Genomic DNA, 25,976 nt, shown 5'->3' on the forward strand with positions numbered 1-25,976 from the left:
GTTAGGTAGGACTTACTGCCAAGAGGTTTCTTCCAACTACAAGAATGCACTAAACAATACCACAAAACATAAGGCAGATGATCTATAAATCTATAAAAAGGATAGAAATATCATATTAAATATGTTCCAAACAGTTAGGTTTACACAATATACAAAAAGATTTTTATTTTAACTATAACTTCTTCATTATAACATTTTGCACAAGAAATATTGAGATGCTACTAATCTAAAAGATGGACAATCAACAGCATATGCAAAATCTTTAGTTTGTGGTGGCTATCCATGTTAAGGAAATGTGGGCTATGCTAAAATGCAAATTACATAAATATACAGGACAAACATTCAGCCCACAGTCATTGGTGGATACCAAGGCTGCAGTAGTCGTATGCAAATTACATTCAGAAAAAATGCAAACTGAAAATCCAGAGAGTGCATGTATGTCTTACCTGTAAAATTAGGGATACACGGCCCTGCAAAGAACAGCTATTATGTGCTATTTTATTTAAAGCATTTTTAGTACTGAGCACTTATGGATTGGGTATTAGCTATTTTAGTAGATTTATAATCATTATTATGAGCTGGTTAGCTAGGAAAAATATACAAATGACAATAGTTAAAATGCTTTCAAATTGACAAGCAGAAACTTACCAGAGCAGAGAGTGTCGGAAACAAGGATAATCTTTTGCATATAGTGATTTAAGATGTAAGGTTCGGAGATATCCAACAGGAGAAATAATAAACATAAAAGCCCAGCCACAATACCAATGCCAATTCCATATCCACAGGCTGCAGGATTTTCATTCAGAACACAGTTCAATTTGGAAGAACTGGGCAAATTCTGAAACCCTCCAGAAATAATGGACCCACATACAATAATGGAGAAAATCTACAAAACACAAAATAGGAAGTCAATTAAAGTTGTTAATGCTTTAAGCTTTATTTAATTTCAGCTACCAGTTACCAAAGTAGGTTTAAAATGTAAATGCTTAACATAGATTTGAGGTTCCCTTTTACTTTAACAAACTATATTTATATAAAATCAGTTTATTTCTAGATAATCTATATGATTTGTATAATTGCACCCAAACCAGAAAATTGAACAAAAATACATAATCTTGCTATACCCGCGACCTGCTCAATCTGACAGATCCATCATCGTTTGCCGAGGTCAGGGGAAGCTACCTTTGTTCCCGCCGGCAATAATAGCCGGCAGGAGCAAAGGTAGCTAAAAGGTAGATAAATTGACTGCTGCAGACAATATTAGACTCTCTACTGTCACGGCTCAGAATAATTTGTGGATCCCCTGCCTCTATTTTAGATGGTATCAGTAGAGGATAGTGGAGATAGAGCACGATGGTATGCAGAGTGATGGTAATCACAGGTTAAAGTTCTTAACTCGTAAGCATCACGGATAACAATAACACAGGAGAGGATAGTAGTGTTGCAACGTAGTATATTAATTGATGATACAACAGAAATTAAAATATAAATATATATACATCTCAGCAGAGCTGAGCACACGGCAGTTCATCAGATTACAGGAATAATCACAGATGTTACTTCATAGTTGGTAACCGTTGGCAACAGCATGAAATAAGCATAATAACAGTTCAACGCAGAGATGATAAGTAGAACACTTGGATCCAATAGGAAACACACAGCAGATGAACGTGAATCACTGATACAGCTAAAGTCCAATTAGAATAGTATGTAGACCTTGGCTAATCCGGAATGATAATATGATTCAACTAGCAAGTGGTTACGGGTATCACAATAGTTCTTATCTAGCGGAACAGTAAACGTTATATGACATCCAAAGACTTGGGTGTAGATAGAGACATGCAATAAGATGTTGCCTAGAAGGAACAGCGAGGTGAAGAGTATCTGAACCGTGCGTGGAACTACAGGTCACAGGTGATCCGGTTCTCAGGTGCAAGGTGAGTTCACTACAATATGCAGCAGCTGAACAGGAGCACACAACTTGAGCTGAAGAAATGGCTACAGGCTCGGCAAACAGTTCATAGTAAAAGTCCAGCAATAAGTAAACAGCAGAGTAATAGTAAGCCGTGCCAGACGTAGAACTACAGATGACAAACAACTTGATTGTAGTTCAATATCGTAGTGCAGCAATATAGTCAGCCGGATAGAATTGTACTTGAGCCAATAGATATAAGCACAGGTGTAGTAGACAACTCACGAAATAGTTCAGTGTGCAGATGAATAGCAGAAAGTAACTTCAGCTTGTAGATGAACCGCAGAGAGGAATACAGCTGAGCCGATGAAGAGTAACGATAACAGGTAACTTCGGCAGCAGGTAATATCCAGAGAACAGGTAATGAACAACAAAAAGTCCAGGTATACAGCCAGAACCCACTGCAGCGTGAGTAACACGAAGAACAGGCAATGAGTCCATAATCACAGGAGGTTAAAATAGTACTCTAGAACCAATAAGCTTCGGGAGGAGGTCCCAATCAAGGTAGCAAGGAACACCTGCGAAAAAGTAATGTCTCTGAAGCAGAAGCAAGCACAATCATAGTTCTTAAAGGGAAAGTCACAACACCGGCACCTAGCTATGGGACCGGCGTGTGACATCTACACTGCCAAGACAGCTTTTTAAAAAGAGCATAATCAGCAAATGAATTTTACCAAAGCACAGCATAAAACTTCTTGGATTTGCTCCAGTCTGTCTGGTTGGTTCACCCAGTATATTCAAGGTGCATACCTTCTCTCCACAATCGAGAGAAGCCTCAAAAAAACTGGAAATGTGCCTCACTGTGCACGTAGGCATAAAAATCTCAAGAGGTACACTGGGCTAAAGCATAAACGTCACATCAAAGTCCAACCAGCTACCATTTTAGTCCTTCTTCCACTTAAATTAAATAAACTTTACAACTTTTTACTAACAAAACCTTCACTTATAGCTTAAGTTAATCACATGTATAAATGAATCATATCTTTATTACATGTGTCAATTTTGTATGTGAGAGGATTTTTATTCTGAGTGCCACTGAAAAACAAATACTCAGCCTTGCAACATAAATGCCTTAAACAGGTCCCATTAAATATAAACAACAAAACCTGAAGACCACCACTATGACTGTAAGTGATATTATTAGAAAGTGGAAGCATTTAGGAACAACTGCAACTCAGCTATGAAGCAGAAGACATTGTAAAATCACAGAGCGGGGTCAACGACTGCTAAGGTGCATGGTGTGTAAAAGTCGCCATCTCTCTGCTAATTCCATAGCTGAAGAGTTCCAAACTTTCACCGGTATTAATGTAAGCACAGAAACTGTGCGGTGGGAGCTTAATGGAATGGGTTTCCATGGACGAGCAGCTGCATGCAAGCCTCACATCATCAAGACCAATGCCAATTTCGGATGGAGTGGTGTAAAGCAGTGCTCCGCAACCTTTTCTCACCCTCAGCACACCTAAGCCCTTCCCAAAATATCGCGGCACACCAAAAGCAAAAATATACAAAAAAAGCAGGAATTACAAAGTGCATAAACAGAAATTATATTTAATTGTTATTTTGTATGTAGTAAATTTAATATCGCAGCTAATAACATTTTTTTTCTTATAACTAATATTAACTATGTTAACTTATAACTATAATTAATATTAACTTTTAAGTACAACTAATGTGATACCTGTCTGACAGGTAAGATATGAATGTGACATGTGCCAGTGGTTGCCATGTCTTCAGACATAAGTTCCTTGCTTGTGGTACCATTAATTACACCAATACATGAAAGATTTAATGATATTCTATAGCTAGCATAAATACAGTAATTCTAATTAGCTGAACACCAGATTATTTGTGCAGTATAAAGTAAAAGACATGGTTCCCAAAAACAATAAAATTCTACGTTTGATTATTTTAACAGTGCCTAAATGATGATTATGAACTTTGCAGGTTATTTTAGGCTGAGCCCTGTTGACGTGAACTCTGATAAATACACCAGTTTGATTGCACAATATGCAACATTCTATAGGAAGACACTGCAGACATCCCTGTTCCGAAAAGCTAGCACTTTAATCCCGGGGACAGAGTGAACCGCTGCTTGCTGACGTTGTTGTGTAGTCGGTTTACAGTTAATATGGAAAAAAAAGAAAGAGGCTGCTGGAGGGAAGAGACGGCAGAGATCAGTGGTTAAAAGAGAGAAAGTTATATGAACATAAACTCACCAAAACGGGATAACCTCAGCAAGCAACAGGAAAGGGACAGTGCTAGCTCCATACCCAAAGAAAAGATAAGTAGGGAGGAGGGCAGGACTTCTGGGTACAGTGGGATGGAAAGTTAGGAAAGAAAAATGTGTGGAGAAAGGAGGGGCAGGAATTTATGAGTGTCTCAGTCTCTCAGGCAGTACCTAAAGCAAGGGCGAGAGAGACCTGAGCTCGACACACGTGTAACCCGCAACCCGTGTAACCCGCCCAATAACCCGCAACCTAAAAAAAAAAATGCAACTTGAAGAAAAAGCAAGGCCAAATCTGCTTGTTATAAGCGGAATTGGCAACTATGGCAGAGACAGCAGCGAATAGATAAGGAACACGCTTGCGGGAATGTCACACGTATGGAATACATTCATAAGTGCCACCCCATAACTTAATAATAATGAACTCTTTATTTCACTAAGATATTTTACAAAGAAAACATATGGAACAAATGGTGAAATTATTTCTTTAAGTCAATGTCTTCCAGTTAACCATAGTGTGATAAAAGTACTGCCATAAATCTTGTGCTTTTTTTCTTTTTGAAGGCATTGCACCATGGCACACTTAGCAACATCTCATGGCACACTGGTTGAGGGGCACTGGTGTAAAGCACATCCCCATTGGACTGTGGAGCAGTGGAAACGTGTTCTGTAAAGTGACGAATCACGTTTCTCTGTTTGGCAGTCAGATGGGCAAGTTTTCGGTTTGGTGGATGCCAGGAGAACGTTACCTTCCTGACTGCATTATGCCAACTGTGAAGTTTGGTTTGGACGGATAATGATATGCGGATATTTTTCAGGGTTTGGTCTGGGCCCCTTATCTCCAGTGAAGGACAATCTTAATGCTTCAGCATGCCAAGTCATTTTGGACAATGCTATGCCTCCAACTTTGTGGCAACAGTTTGCGGAAGGCCATTTTCTATTTCACCATGACTGTGCCCCAGTGCACAAAGCAAGGACTAGAAAGACATGGCTTGATGAGTTTGGTGTGGAAGAATTTGACTGGCCCGCACAGAGCTCTGATCTCAACCCCATCGAACACCTTTGGGATGTACTGGAACAGAGATTGAGAGCCAGACATTCTCATCCAACATCAGTGCCTAACCTCATAAATGCTCTACAGAATGACTGAGCACAAAATCTCACAGAAACATTCCAACATCTTGTGGAAAGCCTTTCAAGAACAGTGAGAGCTGTTATTGCTAAAAAAGAGGGATTGACCTGCCACTACCCATTCCAGACCTCACTAAATCTGCTAACAAACTCTTTAGGCACATCATAAGTGCTGCCACATGTCAAATAGCGGCCTCTTGGAAAAGCTCCACACCACCAACACTCCAGATGGTCTGCAGTCGGATCTGGCACACTTACCAGATGGAACACATTACTAGTGTGCTGAGGGGCTCCTCCGTCTCCTTCTACAAAATTTGGACCCCATGGGCCATATATCACAATCAATCTCCACTCCAGTTCTAGTGGAATCTAGACATGGGAAGGTATTCCTAAGCAAGCATACTTGTTCTTTTACTGGATGTGTGAATCATTTACCCCCCATCCTTCCCTTTGGTCCCTGTATACCCCCCCCCCTTTATACCCTTCAAAGTTGAAAAGTTAAAATAACATCTTTGCAGTATTAGATAGATAAATGTACATTTATCTTCCAAGTGCAAGAGAACCTGTTGTATGTAAACACGTGTTATCTATTTCTGTTTAACCTCTCGAGATTTTGTAATGCATTTTCTATGGGAAAAGATGTTTCTAATAAAAAGTTATAAAAAAAAAAAAAAAAAAAGAGGGATTGACTCCATATTAAAGAATATGTATTTGAATAGTTATTGCCAAAAGTTTTGAGAATGACACAAGTATTGGTTTTCACAAAGTTTGCGGCTTCAGTGTTTTTAGACCTTTTTATCAGATGTTACAAGCATTCATAAGTGTCAAAGGCTTTTATTGACAATTACATTAAGTTTATGCAAAGAGTTAATATTTGCAGGCTTCACTTTCACTGCAAAGGATATCTCTCCCATTACCCTGGCCAAACGTAGGGAATTTAAACCTGTCACTACTTCGCTTCATCAGAAGGTTATTAAATATTGATGGGGTTTCCCATTTCGTCTTCTGGTCTGGCACCAAGGAAAACTGCTCATCACCAAGATTCTCCCTGAAGCGAACACTTGGCTCCCCAAGCTGGGTATCACCGCTGAAGAAGTCGTGCCTGATGACCCGACTCCTCTATCCCAATGACCATCAAAGCCATGTACACGCCAGTCTCTTAGATCTGAATGGACCACCATCTGTCGCGCCTGCCTCACCTGCTTTGCCTTCCGGGCCATGAAGATATTCTTCAGGTGTTGTATTTGCTTTCTGATTCCTTCCTGTGCTGTTCTCTAGAGGATGTCCTCCCTTCCCGAGGGTTCACCCCTCGGGCCCTGAACTTCTTTTCACATTGCACTGTTGTTTATTTGTTTTAGTGCTCTCTGTTCCACCCTATTTCCACCTCGTCCTTGGTTGAGCTGGTTCTTTACTCTAACTCCCACTTGGCTCCATGCACTGGTACGACATGTTTTTGGTGTGCGCTCATATTGATTGACTCAAGTACCACTCTACTCGGCTGCCTATGCTGCGGTATTCTATATTGAACTACATTCAAGTTTTCTTGTCATCTGTGTTCTATGTCTGCCACGGCTAATATTACTCTGCTGATTATTATTGCTGATCTGTTAATATGAATATATTGCCAAGCCGGGAGCCATTTCCTCAACTCAAGTTGTGTGCATTATCAGCTGTTGTCTATTGGTGATGAACTCACGCTTACCTGTTAACCGGATCATCTGTGACCTGTAGTTCCACGCTCAGTTTGGATTTCGTTTATCGCGCTGTTACTTCTAGGCAACACCTTATTGCATGTTACCAGTTATATCCAAGTTCTTGGACAACACATAACGTTTTCTGTTCCGCTAATATGAACTATTGTGATACCTAAAACCACCTGCTAAAGTGAATCATATTATCTGTTTGGATCAGCCAAGGCTGCATACTACTCTCATCGGACTTTCAGCTGTATCAGTGGTTCACCTTCATCTGCTGTGTGTTTCGTGTAGGATCCAAGTGTTCTAATTACCATTTCAGCGTTGAACTGTTATATTGCCTATTTCTCATGCTGTTGCCATTGGTTACCAACTGAAGTAACTTCTGTGATTATTACTGTATTTTATGAACTGCCATGTGCTCGGCTCTGCTGAGTTGTACATACCTTTGATTACTACTGCTGTTGTACCATCTATTAATATACCAAGTTACAACACTACCATCATCGTTTCTGTTATTGTTACCTGTGATGCTTCAAGTTAAGAACTTCAATTCCATCGTGTTCTGTCTCCACCACCCTCTACTATCACCATCTAAGTAGAGGCTGGGGATCCATAATTATTCATAGCCGTGACAATGAGAGCGCCTCCTCACATTGCTTTGTTTCCCTTACTATACCTGTTCCATGCAAATACTTTATGATGTTTTATTTACATGCCTACTTACCTTCCTGCAATATCGTGGTACAGCTCCTACGATGGACTTTTTGGCTCTCTTGCTGACAAAGATGGCCGTTGTTTTATCCTGGTGGAAGCTCAATAGTAATATGTGCACATTTGTTAATGTATATGCCCCTAACCAATGCTAAAACCTATTCTTTGTTAAATCAGATTCTCTTATTTCACGACTTCGCCAGGGGAAATTTATTGTCACTGGAGACTTCAAAACGGTCTTGAATAATATCTTGGACTGTTCTGCACCAGAGACTGCGGTCCCATCTCCGTCAGAACCGCTCCATTCTAAATCCCTCCTTAGTTTTGTGAAATCCCAGCTCCTCTATGATTCACAGAGAGTGAAGGAACCGTTTACTAACGACTATACTTTTAATTCAGCGCCCCTTAACTTGTACTCCCGAATTGACATGATCCTGCTCACCCATGATTTCACCCTTACATCCAATAGGTCCGGATCCAGCCTATAGTTTGGTCAGATCATGTCCCTATTTATGCGGATCTATCCGCCTTCCTGACACGACCCCGCCCTGTCGCGGCAATAAGGATTCTGGGATACATCTCAGGACCCTTCGGAGTAGCTGTAGCAGGGATGAAGGGGAAACTAGGAGGACAGATGAAGGTCTTGCTCATAGAGGGAGGATGAACTCTATTCCGGTACGCTAGATGTCAGGAGGAGGAATGCTGGACTGGACTCCTTACTGGAATAAATGACTAGAATCTGGAACTGGTGAACTGGAACCTGGACGCAGAAACAGAGGGACTAAACCCACGGCCAGAGATTCAGTACCCCCAAGAATACAGAAACTAAGACTATTATTGTAACAAAACTGGCACTGGAAAAGCTCAGAACTCATGCAGCATATTATCAGGGGTGACTACCTCCTGAACTGTAAAAGCCTGGAACTGGCCCCAGACAACTCAGAAATCCGAAACTGAGTAAAACCTGGAACTGGAAGCCAGTACCCAGAGACGGCTTCAGAAGTTGGAAAACTCAGAGCAGAAGCCTACTCCCCCAAATAGCCAGTAGGTGAGTCAGAGGAATAGGCTGAAGAAATCTGGATCCACACAAGTGATGAAAGCTGGAATCTGTGCAGCAGCAGGCAGAATGAAGCTGAATTCACACGAAGGGTTAATGGCTGAAATCTGTACAGCAGAAGGCAGAATGAAGCAACAAATGAACAGCAACAATGGTAAGCGGAAACTAGAAATTAGGAAAGTGTTGCACTGGCAATTAGCTGAGTGTAGGAAGTGACTTTTATAGTGTGCAGAGGGAGCTAATTAGTGGATGTGAATGAAGTCAGGTGCTCATAATAAACAGGATGTAGCAAAATGTCTCACCCAAGATGGCAACCGCCAGTATAGCAGACAGAAGTCACGCTATGTCCCAGGAATTAGAATGCTGCATTCTGACAGGAGGAAGATGCTCGGTGATATGATACTGCCAGTGGTGCAAACAAGTCTAAGACCCCGATTCATGACACGCCCCATGGCGTGGCGCCTCAACCACTCTCTTCTTCATAATGTGGATATCCTAAGCTAACTCCATTCACTCCTGGAGAAGTATTTCAATTTCAACGACCATCCAGATATCTCCAAATCCACCCTCTGGATGGTCCATAAAGCTGTCTTGAGGGGGCACCTGATCATATGGGCTCTAGGATTAAAAAAAGAATACTGCACTAAAACTAACGAGCTTTCCATCAAACTCCAACAACTGGAAGCTCGCCACAACCCCTTGACCTTGCCACACTGGATGTCCTTTGTGCCGCCAAAGTCCAAATTTGACCCCCTTCTTTACAGTCTGGCGGTAAATTTATCAAACTCCGGGTTTGAAAAAGTCCAGATGTTGCCTATAGCAACTAACCAGATTCTAGCTGCCATTTTGCAGAATGTACTAAATAAATGATAACTAGAATCAGATTGGCAATATCTCAACTTTTTCAAACCCGCAGCTTGATAAATTTACCCCCAGGTGTAGGGATGGGACATAGAAAGAAAACTGTCAGGTGCAGTCTTGCTTCTACTTCTAGACGGACACTTGCCCCCTTGCGATTTCCGCGTCCCATTGCATAGTGACGGGACATTCTCCGCTCCTGATCCGCACGCATGCACAGCATTCCGTCGCATAGCGACAAGAGACACTATTTCCCTGCTTAATGGCTGGTTGCGTTCTTACCGCCGAAAAGCGCAGCACCAATCAAGGAGTACTTCCTTCTATTTAAAGAGCACTCTGACTCCATTAGGGTGCCAGGAAATTTGGTCTTTTGCCTTGCCACAGCGTTTGTTCCTGTTTCCTGTATGCTTATTTGGATTTTGACCACGGCTTGTTCCTGACTTCTCCTTTGGCTCCTGATTCTGGCTTAGAGTGATTTCCTGGTTCTGGCTTGGCTTCCTGACCATTCATCTGCTTCTGATTTTGGCTGTCGACTGTCTCTCTGGTTTTGACCTTGTTCTGCTGACTATCCTTCTTGTGTGCATTGCTGCATCCAGATCTCCACCCTGTATTCTGCTGCACCATCGGCTCATTGGACACCTCTCCAGCTAACTAATACTGCGGGCTGCGATCTGCACGCCTCTTGCAGCGGAGTCCTCGGTACTCAGTAGTGCCAACTGCTGGTAGGTGTTACCATCTTCATCCTCGTGGTTGTGACAGTATACTCTGGCCATGTCAAATATCGAAGGCACCGGTGATCTCTCCACCGCTAACCTTCTGCAGCAGCTGGCACACCATGCCGATCAACAGGAGGTTAATCAGACGCAACTCCTGCAATATTTACAGGGACTGGCTACACGTCTGGATTACCTTCAGAGAACTTTGACTCCTCCTGGAGTATCTGCTGCGCTCACATCCTCTGTTGCCAGCTCTTCTTCTTCAGTTACTTCCAATTCTGCTAGTAGGATTCGCATTCCACCTCCTAACAAATTTAGTGGTGATGCGAAGAGATGCAGAGGGTTCCTTAACCAGTGTGTCATCCAGTTCGAATTATCACTTGGAAATTTTTCTTCTGAACGAGTCATGGCATACATTATTTTGCTGCTCATAGATCAAGTTCTAGCATGGACCTTCCCTCACTAGGAGCACGATGATCCGCTTTTGCAGAATTCCTCTTCCTTTATCGAGACCTTCAGAAAAGTGTTCGATGAGCCAGGTCGGGTTGCGTTTGCGGCATCCGGTATTCTGAAGCTACGTCAGGGAAGTCTCACCGCGGGCCAGTACGCTGTTCAGTTCAGGACTTTTGCCTCAGAACGAAAGTGAAATAATGAAGCACTTGTAGCAGCTTTCTGGCAGGGGCTGGCATGTTTGAATTAAGGATGAATTGAGCTCTAGAGATTTACCTGTCAACCTAGATGAACTCATCTCTTTATGTGTCAGGGTTGATATCTGATTTCTGGAACGGACTCAGGATCGAGAACAGTCTCGCCGGGCTACTCCACTCTTGGTTCCGACCTTTTAAAACCTAACTATTCCTCCTGAAGACCCCATGCAAAACGGGTGTTCTCGTCTGACTCTTGAGGAGGAGGAACGAAGGTTTAAGAACCATCTATGACTCTACTGCGCTGACCCTGGGCACATTCTGTCTCAGTGCCCTGAGAGACCGGGAAACGCAAGGTCCTAGTCAGTGCCGGGATGGCCAGTCTAGGGCTGATAACGTTTTCCCCCATGTCCTCAAGATAAAACTGATTTCTTGATGCCCATCATCGTTCCATTGGCAACTGGGTAGCCAATGGATCTATTTCCCAGACCACTTGTCCAATTCAATAACAGGTTGGTCTCCTCCACTTCGAATAGATCTTCTTTCTGGTTCTTCCCCAGACTATCAACCCGATAAATTTAGGGTTACACTGGTTAAGGGACCACTTACTACAATTTGATTGACAGCGAGCTCTGGCTACTCCTTGGGGTCCGCTCTGCAGAGATCGATGTTTACGTGCCCTCCCTACCAGATGCCATATTGTGAAACCAAGTCATAGTCTTCCCTTAGACTATGCCTCTTTCAAACATGTTTTCACAAAGTCTGCCACTGAGATTCTCCTACCCCACCGCCCCTGGTATTTGTCCCATTAAGCTTATTCCGGGAAAGAATATTCCTCGGGGCAGAACCTACTCTCTTAAAAATTTCCGAGACTCGATCTATGACTGAGTATGTCTCTGAGAACCCCAACCGAGGATTAATTCGGAAGTCTTCCTTACCCACTGGTGCAGGATTCTTCTTTGCAAGAAAAAAGATGGTTCTTTGAGACCATGTATTGATTACAGGCAACTCAATGCCATTACCATGAAGAACAGGTACCCTATACCTCTCATTTCTAAGTTATTTGACCGGATCAAAAGAGCCACGGTGTGCACCAAATTAGACCTCAGAGGGGCCTACAACTTGATTAGGATCCGTAAAGGCGATGATTGGAAGACCGCCTTTAACACCCGAGATGGCCACTACGAATATCTAGTGATGCTCTTTGGCCTGTGCAATGCCCAGCGGTCTTACAGGAGTTCATTAATGAGATTTTCCGAGATCTCCTATATCTTTCCGTTGTTGTCAAAATAGATGACATTTTAATATTCCCCATCTATATTCTCTATCTATAGTCTCACCGAGGTCACGTCAAAGAGGTCCTCTCTCGACTACGCCTCAATCATCTGTATTGCAAACTCGAAAAGTGTGTTTTTGAAGTTCCTCGGGTCCCCTTCCTGGGTTATATTGTGTCTGGTTCCGGTTTATCCATGGATCCGGGGAAAGTTGCCGATATACTTAATTGACCACAACTTTTGGATCTCTAGGCGATTTAATGATTTATTGGGTTCGCCAATTATTATCGGCATTTTATCCAAGATTTCTCTTATCTTGTTTCACTAATTACTACCCTCACCCGCAAGGTAGCATCTAATTCGTGGTCTCTCGAGACTCTCAGCGTCTTTCAGTCCTTAAAAAAGGCATTCTTTCTCCGCCCCAATTTTGCAACAACCTGATTTGGCTCGGCCTTTCTACGTTGATGATGATGCCTCCATTGGTATAGTAGCCAATCTTTCACAGAAAGATTCTACTGGGAAGATTCATCCCTGTGGCTTTTGTTCCATAAGATTCTCCACTAGTGAACAAAACTACAGCATCGGGGATAAGGAGTTATTGGCAATTAAAACTGCTTTAGAGGAGTAGAGACACTTGTTAGGGGGGCTGAGCATTCTGTTACCGTTTACACCAACCATAAGAATCTCCCTTACCTTCAAACAGCTCAATGTTTGAACCCGCTGGTCCTTGTTTTTTGCCCGCTTTAACCTCATTTTAACCTTTTGACCTGGGATTAAGAATATTAAGGCTGATACTCTCTCCCGTTCTTTTGATGATAACGATCTCCAACCTCTTCACTCCCAGCGGCCAAAACTATCTTGGACCCTGCCAGTATTGTGGCCCTCACCAGAACCACAACCAAAGTCCCTCCTGTTGGCCGTTCATTTCATTTTTTGCTCTGAAGCTTCATCTTAAGGCTCTTAAATGGGCCCATAACTCCCTGTTCGCCAGTAAAGCTGGTGTCAAGAAGACCCTTTCATTCATCTCTAGGCATTATTGGTGGCCCTCTATCCAGGCAGATGTGCAAGCTTATGTTTCTGCTTGTGGAGTCTGTGTCAGACATAAGACGCCTAGGCAATCACCATCAGGACCTCTGGTTCCACTTCCTATTCCAGAGAAACCATGGACTAGTATTTCTATGGATTTTGTCACCGATCTACCATCTAGACATGGATTCAATACCATCTGGATAGTAGTGGATAGATTTTCCAAACTGACTCATTTCATCCCTCTCAAGGGACTCCCTTCGGCCTATGTTCTTGCCAATCTTTTTATCAAAATGATTTTCCGCCTTCATGGTTTTCCCCGGCATATAATCTCTGATAGAGGAGTTCCATTTGTTTCCAAGTTCTGGAGATCATTTTGCAAAGAGTTGGGTGTCGGTCTAAAATTTTCATCAGGCTATCATCCTCAGACCAACGGCCAGACCGAAAGTGTCAACCAGGACCTGGAGTATTTTTTCAGGACTTATTTCTCAAGCAATCAGTCTGAATGGAGTCATTTTCTGTGTTGGGCAGATTTTGCTCATAATAACCATGTGCACAAATTCACTGGTTCGTCTCCATTCTTTCTCAACTGCAGGCTCCACCCTCTCCTCCCTTAACTGACTCAGCCTGGTTCTTCTCTCCCAGATGTGCAAAGTCTCATTAAGGATTTATCCCAAATATGGTCTCAAGCTAGATCTAAGTTACTGGAACGCTACAAGTCCAGCGCTGATCGTCACCGTACACCGGTTTCTATTCTTTAAGTTAGAGACAGAGTGTGGTTGTCCACATGAACTTCGAGACTTCGAGATCCTACCATGAAGCTCGCTCCTCATTATATTGGGACTTTTCAGATCACACAAATCATTAATCCAGTCACGTTCAGACTTCACCTCCCTCCGTCACTCAAGATTCATAACATCTTTCACATTTCCTTGTTAATGCTCCTCCTAAACAAAATTTGTGAAGAGACCTGCTCACTCGGTTTCTGTGAACACTGAGCATGGGGAGGAGTATGAGATCAATCAGATTTTAGATTTCCGGATTTCCAGAGGTCGTCACAAATATCTCATCGACTGGAAGGGTTATGGCACAGAGGAGATGTGTTGAGTCGATGTTCAAGAGATTTATGCTCCTCATTTATTAGCTAAGTTTAATAAGGAGAGGGAGGTTACCTTACAAACCTTGACTGAGAAGAGAGGAGAGTACTGTGAGGCGCCGTCCTGCTTCTAGATGGACTAGAAGGACGCCTGCCCCCTTGCGATGCCCGCGTCCCGTTGCATAGAGACAGGACATTCTCCGCTGCTAATCCGCACGCATGATCAGAGCATCGCATAGCGACGAGACTTTCTCCGGTCCTGATCTGCATGCATGCTCAGAGTATCACATTCCCTTGAGTAGCTACGAGAGACACTCAGCGTTGTAGACTCCCTTTCTCAGTACTCAGTAGCGCCAACTACTGGTAGGTGTCACCATCTACATCCTCTTGGTTGAAACAAAAACATTGGTTACAAAACATTGTTTAGTCCTAAATATTGGTTCTAGAACCGATGGTTCTATATTTTTAAACCGGCTACTCCAACATATAACACACTAATAAAATTCTGAAATCATCCTTATGTTTACTTAAGTGTAGGCAGTGTGTGTGTGTGCATGCATATATTATATATATTGTGAGAAAGTACAGCATTCACAGGAATCGGACACAGGTATGCTGAACCATTTAACTGTTTATTAGCAGTTGTCAGGATGGTAAACAGCTCCAGCAATGGTACAGCAGTCATCCAAAAACAGTAACACAAAAATCTCCGCGACTTACATCTGGCTAGACATAACTTCCTTGTCTGCAAGCTGGCCACTTACTGGCATCGGTGGTCCCACTCACACATACAGACAGTGCCTTTATCCTCCACCCCAGCACTGCAACAAATCACAGCAAAGCAAACCGATTACACCCATGTGGAACACCTGTGTGTGTGTGTATGTGCTAAAAGAGGAACCTAGGGAAAAACTTAACCCTGTCTGCAGCCTCTTGCTGCAGACTGTGTTCCTACCTGTTCCCTTATAGGGTTACTTTGGCAAATATCCCTCTTTGCCACATAGCCCTCCGCTTAGCTTCGCCAACCTTGGTGACGCTGACACTGCTGAGTGTGCATCCCGGCGAGAGAGGGCGTCTGCATTTTTGTGCAGACTCCCTGGCCTATGCTCCACTATGAAGTGGTAGGGCTGCAGCGCCAGGAACCACCTAGTTACCCGGGCATTCACCTCCCTGTTTCTGTGCATCCACTTCAGTGGTGCATGGTCAGTGACCAAGGTCAATTCCCTACCCAGGAGGTAGTACCTGAGAGCCTCGCTGGCCCATTTGATGGCTAGGCACTCCTGTTCCACCGTGGAGTATTTCTTCTCCCTGGGCAGAAGTTTGCGGCTCAGATAGAGGATGGGTTTTTCTGTCCCATCCAACCTCTGCAACAGCACGGCACCCAAACCTACTCCAGAGGCATCTGTTTGCAGAAATAATCTCCTGCTGAAATCTGGTGCTTGGAGTATTTGTGCCGAACACAGAGCCACCCAAAGATCCCCCCAGGCCACCTCCGCTGCGTCCAACCAGACCAGCTTGTCTGGACAAATCTTTTTTAGGTTTTCTGTAAGATGAGCAGCCATAATGGCAAAATTAGCCATAAACCGGCGATAGTAGCCCACTAGGCCCAAAAAGGTTCTCAGCTGGGTCTTCAGCACAGGCTTGGGCCAATCTCTGACGGCCTTTGCTTTATTCACTTGGGGTTTGACCTGACCCTGTCCCACAACATACCCCAAGTATTTGGCCTCACGCATAGCCAATGCGCATTTTTCCAGATTGTCGGTTAGACCCACCTCCCTAAGCGAGGATAATACTGCCTCCACTTTGGGTAGATGTGTCTCCCAGTCCTGGGAGTGGATGACTATATCATCTAAGTATGCAGCTGCATACTCCTGGTGTGGTTTTAGGAAATTTATACTGGAACAACCCATCTGGGGGTTGAAAAGGCTGTCTTAGCCTTTGCAGATGGTGTTAGGGGAATTTGCCAGTAGCCTTTGGTTAGATCTAATGTTGTAAGGTATTGACTTTTGTCTAAGGTTTCCACTAATTCATCAATGCAGGGCATCGGATACGTGTCAAAATCGTAGTGTGACTGGATCACATATAAATAACTTATGGTGTAAATTTATTTAAAGGAAATAGCGCAGGGCGCTTATTTATATAAATTGCCAAAGCACTTATGTTTGATATTGTGTATATTTTGAGATAGGAAATCGTTATTTCTGAGACCAGGTTAGCAAATGTATTTTTCTGTTTAGCCTTTCTAGAGAAAATGCATTATGTCTGATGTATATATCTGATACAATGAGCCTTTGTTTACAAAGCCTTTGGTGTATTGTGATGTGGGGAATTGACTTGTTTGTGTTGTTCTATAGGAATGTGTATTTGGCGAATGTCTGAAGAAGGTATTCATGTCAGTTAGACCTTTTGACTTGCTAGTATCCTGCCTCTGAAATAAGACGCAGGATATCACAGCAAGGGTTTTAAGAATTTCATAGCTAAGTGTAAATATTATTGGCTTTGTCTAAACTGTGTTAAAGGCACTAGTTTGTATTGGAAACTTGTTCTTCTGATTTTCATCTGACATGATCACTGGTACCTCCAACGAGTGTGAGAGCCAATAAACATCACTTGCTTCAAAGACCTGCTTGAAAACATCTTCAGCATTGCTGTATTCCTGTGACCTGCAGATTAGACCCTAAATCTAATCCGTTCTCCGGTTGTTTCTGAGGTTTGGACCCGAGCTTTTCCAGTACCACCACTCTGCCTGCTACCCATGCAACCCTGGTCAGTGTGATAGGCCAGGGGAAATCCATCCACAGCTTCCCTCATCCATAGTAAGAGATCAGGAGTACCAGCCCAGGTACACCAGTAACGGGGTACACTTGTGTCAGCTACCCAGAAGAAACCCGGTACTGGATGCCGGTAAGGAGTCCAGTGGTGGCAGCACGTTTAAGCCCCTCCTACTGGGGCAAGAAGGAGCATTTGGGATAACGAAAGGGAATGGTGGCAAAGTATGCCCAGCCGGTTCCCAGCAACAACAGACAGGGTTGCATAGGTGGTCCATCCTGTCACAGGGAGACTTTGTTTAATTTCCTAAAATCGTTGCAAAAATGAATACTCATGTTTTGCTTGGCCACTAGTACAATGGGGCTATTCCAGTTGCTATTGGATTCCTCAATGACATCAAGGTCGAACATTATTTTAATCTCCTGTTTCACAGCTACACGTCTAGCTTCAGGAATGCGGTATGGTCTTACTCTCACCACCACCCCTGGAGGTGTAACTATGTTGTGTTCTATGAGCGTGGTACGGCCTGGCACCTCAGAAAACACGTCAAGGTTCCTCTGAACCATTTCCTCAGTCTGTCGTCTCCGCCCTGGGGACAGATCGTCCCTTATGGGAACTTTGTTATCCTGCACAACTGCGTTTACCAACGCGGCTTGTGGCTCCTCCCTATCATGCCAAGATTTCAGCAAGTTGACATGATATGTCTGAATAGGTTTTCTCCTGCCTTCCTGCCTGACTTTATAATTAACAGGCCCTACAGCCTCAAACACCTCATATAGCCCCTGCCAATGGGTGAAGAGCTTACTCTCTTGTGTGGGTACCAGGACCAGAACTTTGTAACCTGGTTGGAAAGCCCAAACTACAGCTGACTTAACATAGTTTCTTTTTTTGTCTCGCCTGTGCCTCATGCATATGTTGTTGCCCCAAAGAGGTAATCTTCCCCAAACTGTCATACAACTGGGACAAAACTGGATCACATTGGGTTCTTTTGGACTCTGTTGCTCCCAGCCCTCCTTGAGAACATCCAAAATGCCCCTTGGCTGCCTGCCATATAACAAATTGAAGGGGCTGAACCCGGTAGATGCTTGAGGCACCTCCCTCACTGCGAACATTAAATAGGGTAATAGGATATCCAGTCCCGTTTTTCCTGCACCACTGCCTTCCTCACCATATGTTTGAGTGTCCTATTAAAACATTCCACTAACCCGTCAGTCTGCGGGTGATATACTTATGTGTGTAACGTTTCTACTTTTAACAATCAGCATAGCTCTTTCATTAGACAGGGCATAAAGGGAGTACATAAATCAGTCAAGATTTCTTTGGGGATACCCAACCTGGTACAATACAGAAGGAGTTCTTTTGCTATTGTACTGAACTTTTTATTGCGCAAAGGTATAGCCTCAGGATACCTGGTGGCACAGTCCACTATGACTAAATACATACTGATGGCCGCGGGCCGACTTCTCTAATGGGCCTACCAAATCCATACCAATATGCTCAAACGGGGTCTGCCCCACAGGGATGGGAACTAGCGGGGCCCCATAGTCTGGTTTCGGTCAGGTTTTCTGACATACTGGACACGTTCTGCAATACCTTTTTATTGCCTCGTACACTCCTGGCCAATAGAACCTGAGCAATATCCGCTCCCATGTTTTATCTTCCCCCAAGTGCCCCCCACACAGATGTGTATGTGCAGCTTTGAGAACAAGTGATGTATGGATTTGTGACACTAAAAATTGCTCTACAGTTCTACCTTGTACATTACCAACTCTATACAACAGATAATTCTTTTCCATATATTAGGCAATACCTTCTGCAGGCTTGTTAGCCTTCTCTACCCCATTAATCTCAACCACATTCTTATAGACATTAGCTAAGGCAACATCTCCAAATTGGTCTCGGCTAAAGTCTCTTAGTGGAAACAAGTTAGACAATCCTGCCCAGTCTGAGTCCTCATTGGGAGGTGTAGCCCCTTCACCCGAGGTCTCGCCAACGAACGATGCCAGGGTCTGGTTCTGCGTTGGCACTTGTGCAGCTCTCCTTTGTCTATGCTCCCACCACTTAGGATGTGTATCTTCCTGAATTGTCTGGTTCAGGTTTCGTAGTAGATCCTGGCACTTTCCATTTTCTGTTCCCTCAAGCTCCTCCATCAAGGCTGGACTTTCAGCCGGTGCTTCAATTGCAGACGTGTCTGGCTGGATTCACTCCTGGAGGATCTGCTTGAACAGCGGAAAGTCTCTGCCCAGAATTAAAGGGTATGGTAATTTTGGGGCAACGGCCGCTACCACTGTCACTGTCTGTCCATTCACAGTGACAGGCAAAAGAGTCCTGTCATATTCCTTGGCAGTCCCATGGACACAAAGTACCTTCACTTTGGACAGATTATGCGTCAGTTTCTCTGGTAATATGGAGCTGGAAACCAAGGACAGTTCACTACCCAAATCTACCAGAGCCAGCACCAGATGGTGATTCACAAACACAGTCATGCGGAACAAGCAGGACTTCCCGGTAACCGGACTCATGGTACAGCAGCTCGGATAGGTTGGTTGTGTATGCGCTAGTGAACAATCCATAGGCTCTACTAACGTTGGGAACTGAGCCCTCAAGTGTCCAGGCTCTTTGCACTCGAAGCAGATTGGACTTAATGCAGATTTGGCTGCCTTTTTATCAAGCAACCTCTCCTCACCAATATACGGTCCACTGTTCCATATGCCAGTTTTTGACCGAAGCACAAACTTTGGTGCGGGCAACAGAAGTTTGGGCTATATCTCTCCATAACAGCAGCCAATTCTTCATATATCTGAGGATCCGCCTGTAGTGCCCACCATTGGAGCCCTCGGTCTATATCCCGGATACAATGGTCAATGGCCAGAATTTTGATCATTCTGCCCGCAGTGTTCTTTTCTGGCTGCAACCACTTCTTTAGTGTTCTACCAAGTGAAGCAAGCTGAGCCCGAACCGGTAAATCTTTGGAGAGTCTCCAGTCATGATATCGTTGGACCTCCCCTGCTCTGGTGACACCAACCCTCGCTAAGATGGCGGTTTTCAGCCTCTGATAATCGCCAGCCTGGTCTGGTCTATACAAGTTCGCTGTGCTTCTTCTGAAAGATAGGGAGCCAGGTATTCGGCCACTTGGCTCGGTTGGCGGCACGCTCAAAGGCTATTAGATATGCCTCCACGTCATCATCAGAAGTTAATTTCTGTAGCGCGGCGGTAGCTGAAGCCTCTCCACTGAGTGATCTCCTCACTTAGAAGTTGGGTATTTTCCTCCTGCACTGCTGCCACATACACCAGGGTTCTTAAAATGTCTTCCATTCCCACAGGAGTTTATGCTGGGAAATGAAAACCTAGCTCTTCTCAGTATTCAGGTAAACAACAAAAGTTTCTGGACCACACCCAATTCGCCACTAAGTGACCCACAAGACATGATACAATTACCAGAAAAATAAATTTGTTTTTGTTTGTTTTTAAACCCCCTTTTTTTCCAGCTGTGCTTTAAAACCTTCACTGGTAAATAGCAAACAAACCAAATTTATTTTTTTTGTGGACCACACCCAACTCACAGTTTGAACCTTTAATAAGTGTGGCACTACAATAACCAGCAGTGTTTAACTTTTGCTTTATTTTGCAACCAAAATAGCTGCTAATCAGTTCCCAGTATAAAGGTTTGTCTCTTCACAGCAACACATTTGAAACAAAGCATTACAACAGTATGATGTATTATAGTGGTTTTTAACAGACTCCACTCACCACCCTTGCGTCTGGAGGCTGGGAGGACGGCTGTGTTTTAGCTGTCCTACAGATCCCATGATGACACCACTTGTGAGAAAGTACAGCATCCACAGGAATCGGACACAGGCATGTTGAACCATTTAACTGTTTACTAGCAGTTGTCAGGATGGTCTAGCAATATTACAGCAGTCATACAGAAACAGTAACACAAAAATCCCCACCACCTACATCTGGCTAGACATAACTTCCCTGTCTGCAAGCCGGGCCACTTACTGGCATCAGTGGTCCCACTCACACATACAGACAGTGCCTTTATCCTCCACACCAGCACTAAAACAAATCACAGCAAAGCAAACCGATTACACCCATGTGGAACACCTGTGTGTGTATGTGCTAAAAGAGGAACCTAGGGAAAACTTAACCCTGTCTTCAGCCTGCTGCTGCAGACTAACCGTGTTCCTACCTGTTCCCTTTTAGGGGAACTGTGGAAAATGTCCCTCTTTGCCACAATATATATATATATTCGTACAAAAGTAAAGATATACAATGGTGCTTTTTCACGAATCAAGTCCAAACCACAGATCTTGATTTTGACAGTTTGACAAAAAAAAATCATAATAATGAGCGGCAGCCACGTTGCAAAATAACCGGATGGTAGGTCCGTGAAACAAATCTAGAAAAAAATAGAAGGCAGTTCATAGTGTAGTATTCTAGTGATTTAAACCTATAAATATGGTGATAAGTAATATGCGTACCAGATAAATTCTTGTTGTATCAAGATATTGGTCATCGCACCTTCATTCAGGAGGTCATCAGAGATTCCAGACCATATATCAGGAAAATCAATTTGTGGGAAAAAAAATCAATAGTGTAATACCTTTGTAACACCTTACACCATTCACCCATCTCCTTACTTAACCTAGACATGAAAATTTATGCTAACATCTTAGCAAATTGTCTGAATACCTTTCTCTCTTCCCTGATCCATTACGACTAGGTGGGCTTTATTCTAGGCCGACAAGCGAGGGATAATACCAGGCAAGCCACTGATCTTATACACATCACTAACTCCAGGAGATACTCCATTATTATGCTCTCCCTAGACACTGAAAAAGCGTTTTATAGGATCTCCTGGACCTTTATGAAAGCAGTCCTTAAGGCCTTTGGCTTTGCAGGTGACTACCTCACTGGCATCTTGGCATTGTATAATGCCCCCTCTTCTAAGGTCTTGATTAATGGTACATTCTCTGATCTGGTCACCATCAGTAATGGTACCCTCTATACCCACTTTTATTTGCCCTAGTAATCGAGCAACTAGCTTCCCAGATTAGATCCAATCCAGGCATACAGGGAGTGCAGATGTACAGTGTTGTTTCTGTATATATGGTCATCTACTCCACATCAGAGGCCATGCTGATCCATGTCCCCCCTCAGGAAACTCAAACCCTCTAGTCTAATTTCAATTCCAAATGGCAGCCTAGATGAATCAAATACCTTGGAGTCTACCTTACTTCCAGCTATGACCTTCTCTTTCATGAAAACTTCCCACTTCTTTTATTCTGGAGGCAGGCCGATCTGTCCACCTGAAAACACCTTATGGGCAGGATCATCGCTGTGAAAATGAAAATTATCCACAAATGGCTCTACCTTTTTAATAGCCTACTTATAGCTGTACCCACATCCCTCCTTCGTAATATCCAAGCCCTCATTCATTTTATATGGAATCATAGGCACCCACGAATCTCGGCCAATAAGTCGATTCCCAGGGGCAGCAGAGGGTTCCCCAATGTCATACTCTATTACCTAGATTCCCGCTTCTCCCACTTTGTTGCTCCCCTAGGCTTCACCTCCTGGCTTGATATAGAATCTGTCAATCTCCCTGACCTTACCCTCCTATGGGGCCTATCCTTCGCATCCTGACCCGCCTCTTTTAAACTACTGCCTACTCTCAAACTGAATACCAGAATCTGGAACACCCATTTCTTCAAACTCAAACTCACCACTGCGATATCTCCCTTAACTCCCATTTGGCACAACCCAGTCTACCCCCTTCCTTCCCAGTTCATCTGCTACGAGGTGCAGAGGCTGGGCCGGAGCATGCTTTAAATTCCCTCTAGATTTTTCCTCCCAAGGCCACTGGTTATCCCTGGCAGAACTTCAACAGAAATCCCAATCCTAGACACTAAATCTCTTTGAATTCTTTCATAACCACCACATCCTCCACTCCCTACCTCCGACCATGTTCTCCAAGCTCCTACCCCTTTTGAACACATAAGCACACAGTATCCTTTAGCAAAAGGCATGATATCTCACCTTTATACCCTCTTTCTTGATATTGCAGTTCCCTCACCGTGATCCCATGAAACTGAATTGGAAAAAGATCTTGATCTCCCCCTGGACGAGGAGGCGTGGGAGGACATAAGAGTGGGGATAGTAAAGAGCTCCATATTGACTCAAATAAAAGAGATCCCCTAAAAAATCTACTACTGCTGGTATTATACCCCCAGAGACTCCACAGCATGTTCCCTCCTCCTCCCTTGACTGTTGGTGAGGCTGTGGTCATGGGGGCACCATGCTCCATATATATGGTGGACCTGTTCAATTATTGTTCCCTTAATAATCTCTCCAGATTATTTGCTCCAGTGGCAAAGGACCCTGGGTTTTATTGCTCTTTTTCTCTCTCAAGAGCTTGATAAGTTTTCTGGAAAGTTGACTGCACACATCTTGTTAAGTGCTAAAACCCTAATAGCTCTGAACAGGAAACACACTTCTCCTCCATCAACACTCAGACACCAGAACTCCCTTGTTGCAGCTATAGAGGAGAGTACTTACTGTCTTTAGGACAGGGGTCAAGTTTTCAATCAGCTCTGGGTCCCCTGGCTTCTCTTGGATAGCAGACTCCTGTCTCCCTCCATCCGTTTACACCACCCTCCTGTGATGGCCCATGGGCGGTGAACAGTGACTGTTCCCGGCTCCATCCCTGCCCTTATGCCTGCTCTCCTACTTCTGCTCTGGCCAGTGATCCCTCAAGTGACTCTACCTCATACACCAAGAACATTGAAGCTTATAAAATAAAAAAATGCAAACATAATACATTTGATTAAGAATTTTACCAAGTGCATGCTTGGGCCACAGATTGAAGAGTGACATGTGGTAGCAGGAGTGGTTCTTATAGTTCTCAAGTATTATTCCTTGGCATCTACTAATTTCTCAACAGATAGTGAACTACCATCTGCTCACAGTATTTCAGCTAAACATGGAAATTCAGAGGATTTTACTATTACCAGCACTAGGCTTTGCTAGCCTGGGCTGTTGGCAATATAACAGGGAAACCCGCAGCATGGGGTCCTCCTGCCCTAATGGCAAACCATCCCCAGATGGTCAGCACAGGGCTAGATAGGGTTAAGGTGAGATTGGGTCTGCAAAAAACATGGACTCCACCCCCTAATTGTACATAACCACATGCTGATGGCACTAAGGCTCTTCCCTGGGTGGTGGGTGTGGGTTAATAATAATTTTATAATATATAAAACCATTTTGTCCCTGGTGCACTACATGTCCCAGCATACCCAGGCTGCCATAAAGTATTTGGACAGGCTGGCCCTTGTAATGCACAAAGGAAAAATCTAAATAAAACACAGACATCAGTGTAAACATTATTTTAATTGAAATAAAAACACCCGTACACTACCCTTATCCCTCCTCTTTATTTATCATCTAGGTCCAGGGTCTTCATCTATTATAAATCCAGAGATCCTTGTCAAAATTAAAAACCCTAATAGACGACGCAAGACTAGCTCCTAAGAGCTACGCCGCAAAATGAGCTCTTAGTATCAGTTGTCATATTTATAACTTGGGGATTTCCCAGGGCTTGAAATCAGTGCTTTTTTTTTTGACAACCCGATCTCTCTAGGGAACACAGCCCCATACTCACCAGCCCGGGGCTATAGTTCCCCCAGCCCATACTGGCAAAGCCTAGTGCTGGTAATAGTAAATTATGGGGGACACCACACATTTGGTCCCCTGATATGTTTGTACCAGCCTAGGCTGGTAGCACAATGGTTGATTAAACTGTTTGGGGTGGGACCACAGTGGGGGTTTTTTTTTACATTTCTTCCAGGTTTTTTTTAACATGTATAGTCATTTTAAATCTACTGCTTAATGTTGACATTTTGTTATGTTTTTGCTGCTCTGTTGTCTGACAATCCATTCCAGATTCTGCTGTATGTCAGAATTGTTGTGTGCTGGAAGATGCTAAGCAACCATACTCGCCTTAATTTCTAAGTTGCTAATAGAGGGTTTCACATGGCAGCTGATTTTATCAGCTCTTGCAAGACTCATTACTGCTCACTACCTAGCAGCTGATCAGGCAACACTCTCTGCTCACATCATTTCTACCCAGCAGCTGATCTGTCAAAACTTCTTGATCACATTATTTCTATCCAGCAGCTGATTGGCCAGGACCTACATAGAAATACAATTTTTGCCTTGCTGGTGTTAGGTTTAGCTAGGCTAGTTCCTGTACCTTTGTTATATATAAATTAGTATATCTTCTGGATTCAGTATATTCGACCTTGGCTATTTTACTGGATCTTGCCGTTAGATCTCTGCCTGCCCTTACACTCTTTGACGGTCTGATTCTTTAAGCAAAGTAAGGCAAAAAAATAAGTATGTTTTCTCCTGGACAAAACCATGTTACAATGCGAGGGGTGCAAATTAGTTTATTATTTTGCATATAAGATATATACTGTCTGTTTTTTCATGTAGCACAAAAATGCTTAATAGCTAAGTTGTACACCGAAATTTAAAGTTGATCTAGGACATCCTCTACCCCAATTATAAATCTGTCCTCACATTTTAAATTTACCTCCCCCCTCCAAAACAATATGGTTTTGCCAAGGTTCAAAGTTACATAATTTGTTTGCTTTACTTTCCTTAATAAATCAGGCCCTGCCTGTTTATTGACCCTGTGCACCTCCCCTGCCCTCTGACACGCCTGCCAATTGACTATTCTTTTTTGTGTCCAGTCTGTCCTGTTTTATCTTCATGTGCCCCATGGCTGTAAGTTT

At 43.5% G+C, this 25,976-nt stretch overlaps 1 protein-coding gene across 1 annotated transcript in view; it reads right to left on the reverse strand.

The window, feature by feature from the left end:
* SYNGR4 (synaptogyrin 4) overlaps positions 1–25,976 on the reverse strand; it is a 154,323-nt gene that overhangs the window by 68,282 nt on the left and 60,065 nt on the right. Inside the window, exon 3 of the mRNA XM_075191100.1 lies at positions 649–886. Within this exon, the coding sequence (XP_075047201.1) occupies positions 649–886 (238 nt within the window). The remainder of the gene's footprint in view (positions 1–648; positions 887–25,976) is intronic.

The sequence above is a fragment of the Mixophyes fleayi genome, chromosome 11 (genome assembly GCF_038048845.1).
Source record: "Mixophyes fleayi isolate aMixFle1 chromosome 11, aMixFle1.hap1, whole genome shotgun sequence".
Lineage (NCBI taxonomy): Eukaryota > Metazoa > Chordata > Amphibia > Anura > Limnodynastidae > Mixophyes > Mixophyes fleayi.